The sequence below is a fragment of the Limulus polyphemus genome, unplaced genomic scaffold, assembly GCF_000517525.1.
Source record: "Limulus polyphemus unplaced genomic scaffold, Limulus_polyphemus-2.1.2 Scaffold4692, whole genome shotgun sequence".
NCBI lineage: Eukaryota > Metazoa > Arthropoda > Merostomata > Xiphosura > Limulidae > Limulus > Limulus polyphemus.
This window is the reverse complement of record NW_013670302.1, coordinates 23582-35008: the sequence shown is the minus strand read 5'-3', so window position 1 is coordinate 35008 and position 11427 is coordinate 23582. Positions and strand designations below refer to the sequence as shown.

At 33.3% G+C, this 11427-nt stretch overlaps 1 protein-coding gene across 1 annotated transcript in view; it reads left to right on the top strand.

Annotated features, from left to right (window-relative positions):
* The first annotated feature begins 6799 nt into the window (after positions 1-6799).
* LOC106471549 (YY1-associated factor 2-like) overlaps positions 6800-11427 on the top strand; it is a 15098-nt gene continuing 10470 nt past the window's right edge. The window contains exons 1-2 of the mRNA XM_013932152.2: positions 6800-6973; positions 8665-8790. Coding sequence (XP_013787606.1) covers positions 6948-6973; positions 8665-8790 — 152 coding nt within the window. The 5' untranslated portion in view covers positions 6800-6947. The remainder of the gene's footprint in view (positions 6974-8664; positions 8791-11427) is intronic.

Below are 11427 nucleotides of genomic sequence, written 5' to 3'. Positions count from 1 at the left end.
TTCCCCGATAAGTCACGATCCTTCTAAAAACTCCAGCGCGCATGCTCCCAGCGCCGCGTAACTTCCGCTGTCGTAACAGTACTATTCAGGAATTACAGATCAAATAATGTGGAAATATCAACTCTTTCTGGTGGAAGATTAGAACTCAGAGGATTAATTAAACAACTGTTTACTCAAAATGGAGGAAGTAACTACAAGACAACCGGTGTTTCAACTGTAACTTAAAATGACATATAGCCAGGAATTGTAAGAAATAAAAACTACCGCCAAAGAATCTCAAAAAAAGAGTGAGCTTCCATAAGTGTGCACAAAATCGACATTACAACCAAACCTGCAAGGAATCAACAAGTAATAACAATTCAATGAGATGATACCCTGGGGATGAGGCTCAGACTCCAATCAGATTTCACATGAACAACAAAGAGCTACTCAGTCATCACAAAACAGGAGTTAGTTGGACTTAAGGAAGCGAGGTTCAACTGAGAATAATCTATCTGTCCCAATCAAGATAATGAATTTATTATTTAAACCATTTCACAAGTCAAAGGAACCACGGATGGGAAACATTTTAATATGTTGATCGACACCAGGTTTACAACTTCGGTAATAAAAGGTGGGAGAGTTGCCTCCAGTGATGAACGAAAATAATTGACCTACGTGACAGCAAGTGATCATAAAGTTCCAGCAAGAGGACATGACTGGAAAATGACAATACCTGAACAGTCACTCAATCTCGTACTCAATCGTTACATTTTGATAACAACGACTGACATGCATAGTCTTACAAATCATGATATTTCTCACTATGAATCAAACGTTCTTAAATAAAGCTTAATAAATTATGAATAACTACTGAAAATTAATAAAAGCTAAACTGTTGTCTGGTAAACTCAAAGTTGCACAGTTTACTATCTGCTACGTGTGTTCCTCCAAAATTGGCCCAACAGTAAGTCTGCAGGCTTAGAACACTAACAACTAGGTTTCGATACCCGTGGTGGGCACAGCACAGATAACTCATTGCGTAGCTTTGTGCTTAATAATACACAAACAGTCTGCTCTATGTCAACCACTATACTTGAACTCCAGCTTTTAGCATTAAAAACGTTCGAGCTTACCGCATAACCATGGAAGGTTCGAAAAAAACAACTAAAACATACATTAATGTAGACTTAAATATAAGGAAATGATGTACTACAATTTGATATATAGATTAAAAACATTAATCTTGAGAATTGAAAGTAAACTGGATAATCACGTTATATCGTATAACATGTAAGCTGTTGTTGTTGTTTGTTATTAAGCACAAAGGGCTATCTGTGCTCTAACCACCACTGGTATCGAAACCCGGGTTCTAGCAGTATAGGTCCACAGATATACCACTGGGGCAACATTAAAGCCAATAATAGGCTTCATCGTTGTTATTGTCATTTTCAACTGTAAGAAAGTTTTCTGATACCTACTTGCAAAAAAAAACAAAAAAAAACACAATTCTAAAATCAGCATTTTAAAAAAGAAATTAATAAAAGATGTATCGCCACTTTTAAGGAAATGAAAACCATTTTTAAAAATTTATTAAAAATTTCAGCATCCTTTAATATTTTTCTCACAGTTATACACTACGTTTTAGAGATCTTTCCATTATCAACATTGACTATGTTTGTTTATTTCAGAATCATCGCCTAAAGACGCACACAACCATATGAGAGACTAAAGGGAAGACATTTGGGCAATAGTGCTCCTAATGTCAACTCTTGATTGACCCTTGTAAAGCGGAATAGTGAATTTGAACGTCACTCTTGTAATGCACCCATGGCTCTCACAGCTTTTATCTTATTTATTTTTTGTAATAAAGGACCGTGAACCAAGCAGTTTCGGCTTCACAGTCGAGCACACTAATAAGTCACATCCGACTGAGAGGCCACAAATATTCATGATTTGGGCTTAAGTACAACACGTTACTCTTTCCATTCAATAAATACCTAATGAACGTTGTAGATAGATTTGTAAATATTTCAAAGTTTCTTCCATATTGAAAAACAAATCAGTTTATTATACAGTATTACATCTTTTTAAAAATGTGTGTCACTGTTGGATATACAGGACTATTTAGTTTATTTACTGATTTAATATTTATTAATTATTTAGTTCTTATCATAAGAGTGTTAAAAGTTAATTGTTTTAAAAGCAATATTTATGACAAGTTTCGTTACATAACTCTGTACGAGTCGCACTTTGTGTATGTAGTTTAATTGTTGTACTAGGTTTTTGTAATATTATTGATGTCATCTTACTCGAAGCTTCTAAATTTTTTCTCCTTATGTTTAATATTGTTGTTACTAGAGAGCAAGATATTTCTAAATTTTCTGTCGTGTGTTATAAATACGTACAGATTACTTCAGTGGTACAGATAAGTAAGTTAGTAAGTAAAAGTGAAAACGTGAAGTTAGACTGGGTGATTGTCAGTTTATCCGAAAATGGCGATTTCTAAAGTGAAAGTATCAGATCCTGTAATAACGGAGGCAGAGAATAATAACCCGTCTTGTCAGTTGGGTTCTAAAGTAATTGAATAAGACTGTGTGAACTTTTGATGAAAAAAGAGAATCATTTAAAGCTCTGGCTACAAATGTAATAACCAATAGTGTAACGAATTCTTTTGTAGATATAAATGTTTGACTTGTTTTTAATAAATTATTTTATAACAAGTGAATTGTGTGCTGTCCGTTTATGGTTAACATTTATCGCCAACAAGTCACAGACACCTACCGTAAAGAATCCAGCCTTATAAAAACCTGACAGTCACCTAAACGACAGACAGTACTTAAATAATAAACAGAATCTGAAAGGTAGCGAGAAAATAAACAAACGACTTTTCAATATTCACTGTGTTATTTTTCGGCTCGCAGATGTCCCTAGTGTAGTCAGTTAAACCCCGCTAACTGGAGGTTGCAAGGATACCAGATATGGATTGTGTGTCTGTTTATCTCTCCATCTCTAACCAAAATTCGTCAGGAAGGAACAGTTCAATCACATAACAACAATCTTTATCAACAACACAATTACAGATAAAGGAGTTGTTACGTCTCCGTTCGTTAATTAACTTTCCGTAACTTCGTTCCGACGAAACTTTAGCGACTTACTTAATAAAACTGGTTTATTCTTTCCGAATACAACTTTACGATACACTTATTTTCAACAGTCGCGCTAAAACAAACGCTATATCAACGAACGTCAACAATACTTCTGACTGCAGTTCAATTACTCACTGTCTACACACACATTATTATATTACCGTCACGTTGTCACCCTCTTTTATATACCAGACTACCCTATATCTAGTAAATACTAGAGCATTCGCCAAGGTACAGGATAGTTCTAGAAAATAGGTGGCGCCACACCAGTCACGTGATCTCGATGACGCAACAGAGTAAACAAAGGCAAGTATGACTGTGTTGGACAGGCAAGAGAGAGAACAATAGTTAAAACTCCAATGTGAGCTTTCTCACCAATCCAGGGTGCGTGTTCTCCCCCTCCCTGTGTGGTAAACTTAAACATTAATATTTAAGTTAATCCTAAATTAAAACTATATCGCACTACCAGTTAAAATAGTCTACTAAAACTCTAAAACAAAGTTAAAGTTATAATGAAAGACCAATCTTACCAGTATTGTTGCGTATCTGCTTGTTTGATAATTTCTGGTAAAAATTCTTTCCGAGTGACTTCAGCGATACAAGTCCCTTCTTGATTAAAACTAGTTTAGACTTTCTCGTTACAAACTTTGTAATACACTTAATTTCCACAGTCACTTTAAACTTAACTACTTTTATAAACACACGCTATAATTCACACACTTAACTTATGGTGCCTTCTGTTCGCTTGACTCAATTATCAATTATTTCTCTTCAATCTAACTCCAGCTTATATACCAAAAAAGAGGGCGTCTAGCAAACGCTGGGATATTCGTGAGGTTCCCCGATAAGTCACGATCCTTCTACAAACTCCAGCGTGCATGTTCCCACCGTCGCGTGACTTCCGCCGTCGTAACAGTATCTTCCTGTTGTCTGGGGCCGATTAGGTCCATAGCTAATATATCTTCCATGTGTAAAAAACAGTAAGGCGTCCTTTAATGTATTTAATTCACTTTGAAATTTACTAATCTCTTCCATTGTACTTCATGCTGATGTTGTACTTTCTCTCCTTGTTCTTTTTGCCACTGTTGCTGACTTTCCTGTAGTTGTTGGAGACTTACTTCCTGTTTCTTTTCTTGTTCCAGTTGCCACTGGTTCTGGCTTTCTTGCCACTGCTGTAGTCTCTCTTCTTGTTTATTTTCTTTCTCCTCCAACCACTGCTGTAGCCTTTCTTCTTGTTTATTTTCTCATTCTTGTTTCTTTTGCTGTTCTTGTATTGCTGCCATCAAATCTGATAAGTTGTAGTTTGATTTACCACTTCTCGTTTCCATTTTTTTTTCTTTTTTCGTCCCACTCTCTGACACCAATTTGTTACTATCTGCTTGTTTGTTTCCGGTAGAAATTCTTCTGAGGATCTTCAGCGATACAAGTTCTTTCTTGATTAAACCAGTTTATTCTTTCTAGATACAAACTTTTAGTACACAGAAGTTCCACAATCAGTAGTTTCTCATAACTTTAAACTTAACAACTTTTATAATACACGTTATAAATCACAGCGATTCACCATCTCAACTTCGCTCTCGTCCAGTGCAAAACATATACTTTATGGCTCACTAGCTCGAAACTAACAGAATGATAAATTACATAGAACTCGATGTAACTACTGCTCTCTCTTCATTTATCTCCGCTGGCTTTCACTGCCAGGCTTATATACTAACGAAGAGGGCATCTCGATCACACTCGGACTTCCTCGATAATTCGAGAAACTCATCACGCACGCCACCAGCGTTAACGCGCCAGCAGCGTCACGCGACTTCCGCTCTCGTAACACCATTTTTGTGATGTAAAAAAAAATATGCTCATATAGGTATAACGCAGTTGTTTAAGTATTTAAAATTTTCTACATAGTCTACATTCTTCTGATGAATCACTGCCATTATTTGTCTTGAAATAGTCGCATACCCCGTAGTATTAGCATGCTTTGCATGTTGATTGTGCTTTGCACAATATGTGTTAGCTTTGATTTCACGAATTAGATCACCCGTTTTAAACATTCTGTGTACAAGCCTGTCTTCAGTAGGATTATAGAAGGAGCCGCCTAAAATTAGTTGTTCAGAGTAGGGAACAAACAGACTTAACAGACTATTAATTTTTGAAATGAAGTCAGGCGAATTTAATCTATTTTTACTATTTACGTTCGAATATATCACAACAAACTTTATGTCACATCCTTCGAACTTTCTCGGTTCTAGGCGTTTTACGCCTTCTAACTAACAAATTACAGCATTAAAATTATAGCTTACAATGTATTTATAATCGCGTTTAAGACGTGATTAAAATCAAGTATTTAATTTAGTGTTAGTGATCCTTCTTTTTATTAATTTATATTATTTTGTTGTTATTTTCTTTGTTTGGCAAAAGTTTACGAAGTCTAAAATCCCTGTCTAAATTCCACAGTATAAGATACTGTTGCGTCAGCGAGGTCACGTGACTAGTATCACGCCACGTCTTTCTAGAAATATCCTGTTCCTTCATGAATGCCCTAGAATTTACTAGACATGTGTTAGTCTTGTATATATAAGACGTTCATAACATGACGGGACAACAGTGTAATGAGTAATTGAATGTATGCGGACAGAATATTGTTACGTCTCGGTTCGTTAGTTAATTTTCCGTAAATTCGTTCCGACGAAACTTTAGAGACACAAGTCCTTTCTTAAATAAAACTGGTTTATTCTTTCTGAATATAACTTTGCGATACACTTAATTTCAACAGTCGCACTAAAACAAACGCTATAGCTCACGTATCACGTGGCCAACAATATTTTATCGGCATACATTCAATTACTCATTATCTTGACTGCAGTTCAATTACTCATTACCTCTCCGTTGCTTCCTGGCCGGTCTTATACATACAAGACTACACTATATCTAGAAAGATTACGAGATTTAAGAAAAAGACGTGAGAGTTCCAGAATGACGTGGCGTGATACTAGTCACGTCACCTCGATGTCGTAACAATATTGTTGGCCACGTGAGACGTGAGTTATAGCGTTTGTTATAGACTGACTGTTGAAATTAAGTGTATCGTAAAGTTGTATTCGGAAAGAATAAACCAGTTTTATTTAAGAAAGGACTTGTGTCGCTAAAATTTAGTCGAAAAGAATTTACGGAAAATTAATTAACGAACGGAGACGTAACAATACTGTAAAAGATACGCAACGATAATCAACATTGTGTTAATGATTGTTTTGTTGCTGAATCTATCGCTGCAGTTAAGTTTATCCCAACATTTATAGATTACAGTCGACATATGTTTAATCACCAATGTTTCAACTTTTTTCAAATGCTGTGCTTATAAGTTTACAAAAACCTACTGGATACATATCTAAGTAATTATTTTACATTTGACTGTTTAATGCCAATTGTCAGCAACGCAAAAAAGAATGAAACTTTAAGTTTAACCAATCAAAAATAGTCGTTGATTAAATTGTAACAAATTTTTTTATTTGTTTTTACCGGTTGTTAAGTGCTTGTTACGATTTAATATAATCATTTTTATTTATTAATAGTTTGATGTTTTATTTCGGCAAATTAAAAGTCATAAACATTCATACACAAAATTGTAGCGATTTCCATTGCGGTAAAAATATCTTTTTACTACCATGGTGATTTCCCTAGTTAGAATCCGAGATAGCGTCCGCCATTTGCCACCTGAGGTATCGTTTAGTCTTTAGACAGTATCGATTTTCAAAGTTTGAGAAATAAAAATAAAAATCGTCACATAACTTTTGTAAGTTGTAATGTAATACAGATTTTAAAATGGAATCAAAGAAAAGTCCAAACAGGTAATGAGAAATATATATACATTTATTGCTATTTTCAGAGTTTTAAGTTTGCGAGTTCAGTAGAATTTTGAAGAATGGATTGTGTAAAGAAGTAAGCTATTTTCTGTTAATAAGAATAATATACCAATCTCCCCCGATTTGTGTTTGTAAAACACAAGGCTATTCTTACTTATCAGAACCTAATAGTAATAGTAACAGGTTTTTAGCGTTATAGGTGTTTTTGTTCAATTATTTAGGTCTGTGTAGTTAACAAAAAAACATCAAAATAACTAACACTAACAGTTGTACAGTAGTAGTAATACTAACGGAGTAATAACTGACAATGAAACGAAAAGATTCTTTGTAAGAAATGAACATTCAGAAAAAATTTCAGTATCATACCAAAGTTTTTAGTTTGTAGATGAACAATTTTGTAATTCATTTAAATGAAATTAAGAATTAGTGAATTTGTATGAGTCAGCATACATTACAATTTAAATATAAAGAGGTTATGATTTCATTGTATAGGTCACTGGTTATGCTACATTGTACATAATATTTGGAGTATTGTGTTTGGTCTTGGGCTCCTTACCTGGGGAAGGATGTTGAATTGTTGAAGAGTTCAGAGGAGGGCTACTATTAGTACTACAATGAATAAAAACCCTATAACCCGAGTGCTTTTGAAAGTGCTCGGGTATACTATAGGGTTTTTATTCATTTCTGTCAAGACTTCTTGAACCTACATGTTTTTCTAATGCTAATAATAGAATGATATCTGGGATAGAAAGGTTATCTTACAAGGACAGATTAAGCTCTCGGAAATTGTTTTTTCTTGAAAAAAAATTATTACAGGGGATTTGATTGAGGTGGTTAAGATTACTAAGGGAATCGATAGTGTTGATGCATCATCTTTCTTGGTACGTAGTGGTGAATATGGTAGAGCTAGGAGACACAAATATAACAATTCAGTGCTCTTCGTAAGATAGGCAGTTATCTTCAGCTAAGACAGTTTTATTTTTTTAAGTAATTGGCCTTTGGAATGGGTTGCTTTCAAATATGAGAGATGCAGGAAATTTAGTTTTATTCTGGCAGGCTTTTTTATTTTGTTCTTTGAAACAGATCACTGTCTTCCTTATTAAATATGATGAGACCTAAAATGATTCAGTTTTCTTTTTACAAAGTTATGTTTAATGGACTTATAACTTTATAATAACCACTAAAGGAATACTTTCAAGTTTTCTCATGGTTATACAAACAGTGTGAAAGATTAGTAGATTACTGATAATTTATCACAGATAATAGAAGTTTTTATTTCTTTTTCAATACTTTAATGTGCACTAACTGTGCAATAGGTTGATAAATTCACTTAAGTTTTAAAGGACAATTTGAGATGTGAAAAATTTATACATAACTTAAAGACAGTGTTACTTTTCTAATAGTCGGCCTGTGGAACAGCTTGCCTTCAGGTGTGGTACAGCTTGCATCATTGAAGGAATGTAAGAGGAAACTGGATGAACATTTTAGAGATCAGAGTTGGATATAAGATATGAGGTTTTTATAAATAATCTAAAGTAGGGTAGTACCAGAAAATAGGATTGACTAGATGGTCCAGTTAAATCTTTGTTATTCCTTTAAAATGAAATGAAAAACTTATTTCTTTTGTACATTTATATAATATTATTGTCAAACACTTGGTGCTTTCTTTGTTATAGAAGATCCAGAAGACAGTCTAAAACAGGTGAGGAAAACTACTGGGACTGCAGTGTCTGTACCTATCGTAATACTGCTGAAGCTTTTAAATGCCTGATGTGTGACGTGAGAAAAGGGACTTCTACTCGGTAGGTGTACAGAAGCAGTCAATTAATGATTGTACAGCAGTTCACTTACAGAGTATGTTATTAGGTGGCTTTGTAAAGCTCTTTTTAATTAGTATCTCCAAAACTTTTCAATTACATAAGTTAGTTTAGTTGATCTATAATTAACTTAACAATGGTTGTCATCTCTCTTGTAACATTAGCTAGCTCCTTCCCACTACTCAAAGACTTACAAAAAAATTTAGTTAGTGCTTACATATGCAGTCCTTAACTTTTTAATACCCTTGGGAAAATATTATGTGGCCCAAGGAGCTTTAACATTTTGTTTTAAACTGAGCAACTGTTAACAGTTTCATAGCTTATGTTAGGTTTATGTACATCTATCATATTTCCCACTAGTAATTTATGAGAATCTAGAATATTGTTCATATCTTCAGTGAAAATTGAAGAAGAAAAACTCAACCTTCCCATAACCTTTCTACATCTCAAAATTTTGATTCCCATTTTAATATCATGCTTACTTTTAATAGTTTAAAGAAATCTTTAGTGTTATTTTTAACAATCTTAGCTAACCTTTTTTTCCTTTGGTTTTGTATATACCTTTTCTACCAGATTTTTTTATCCTGGATGAATTTAGTTACAAGGATAACTTTAACTGCAAGCTTTTTGAGTCTCTCTTTGCTTTTAAAAGTTGTTTTGAAATCAACTTGAAGTCATTTCTAACACTTTTGGAAGTAATGAAAGTATAAAGTGTGTCATATGATTGCATATTCCTTTGTATGGTCAGCAGTACATACTTAGTATCTACTCTTTATTCATCCACATGTAACAAAACATTATTATACTGTTACTGATTGAAAAATGAATAAATCAAAAATACACAAAGTAAAAACCCAAATTTACTGACTATTTTTGCCTACTTAAGAGGCATCATTATTGACTGACAGAACAAAGTCATGATATTTGTACAGAAGGTGTTAAAAGTCACTACTAGTGCAAATAAACCTAAAACAGATGAATAGATAATGTAAATTTATACATTTGTTATCTTTTCATTCAGAATTTTTAAAAGTAGAGCTCGGAACTCTTATTACAACAGCCAAACACTCAGCTGAAAGTTTATTTGAATGATGAGATAGGGTTTATGGATGAAGTGGCAGGGAGGGGGTTAAATGTCATAAAGCCTTCGTTTAATTCTCACCTTAGAAGCAGTTACTTTTTTAGATGTATAAACATAAAGAATAGTTTGTCAACAGATGTGTATGTTTTGAATTTAAGTTTTTTAATATGTAGTTGGTTGTATGTAAGAATGTATATGCAAAGAAATTTCATTGTTTCATTGGATAAAGGGGTGACCTCAGTGGGTGGATAGTTGTTTGCATCCTGGTTATTATTTTCTGTGGCACTTTATCAAATGTAAAAGTCAAACATCTACTAGTATGCCTCAAAAAACACATCAAGAAAGTTACGACTTTAAATCCATGTGAAGTATTGTTCATATGCCAACTTTTAAGAGATTATGTTGCTAAGTAATCTCTGAGTAGATTATAATATTCCGCTAACCACTGAAGCCCAATTAATCAGATAGTAATTTCCTGGGATTTTCCTAATCTGTTATTTTAAAATGAGAACATAGAAAAGAACGAGTAGTAGAAAGTCTCTCAAAAAATTTTAAAAGAATTTATACCACCATACCATCTGGCAAGCATTTGACAATTTAGTAACATTTAACAGCAAAAAAAAGTTTCCCTAATAATGAGATTGGACTTGAGTTTTCATAGCTTACATTTACGTCCTGTAATATTCAGGGTTTCATCTTTCCATTTTTGGAAACACTCCCTTAAATACACTTCTATATATGACATGAATAACCAATCGGAAGCTCAGAATTTCCCCTAGTGGCTTTCTCAGCCATTTGAAATTTCTTTCTTTTGAACCAAGATTTCAAGGAGGTAGGGTGTGTCTTTAGTCTGCTTGAAATTTCTTATTTTTTAGACTAAAATACATTATAGTTACTAAGCTTTATACATTATAGTGGAATTCTATAGTATTAATGTAGTAATTTATGATTTTTTAGTTATTCAAATGTATATGTAAAACCTAAAAATAATTTTGTTTCATATCCTCCACGTGCAAAAATTTTAAAAGCTTAGCAATTTATGTCAAGCAACAACTGAGTACAAAGGTCTTAACTAAAAGAGATAATTGTTTGTGTTACTTCTTTATTTACTGCTCTACGTTTTAAGAAAAATAAGTTTAAGAACTTATTTCAAAATAGCAATAATCTATGTACATATATAATGCATAATAATTGAAATGTGACTGTATTTTGCAAAATACTAATCTACTGAAATAAAGCCAAGACAAGTTACTTTGTAGAGACCAAAGGTCAGTTTTATGTTATTTGATATGGTAACATGAGTGCACGTGAGCCACATCATTGTAACTTCTGCATTGTTAGCCAGGCATGGCTGGAAGGTCAATATAATAAATATATAGTGTTATGAGATTTAAGCTATTTAGTATAAACATTTATGTTTTCATGTTATAATTTGTGTTCCTTCTAGATTGAAAGAGGCATAATTTATATTTATTTCCTATTTTTTTCATGTGGTTGTGAGATCAGTCAAATCTAATGAACCCATACAGAAATTAATTATT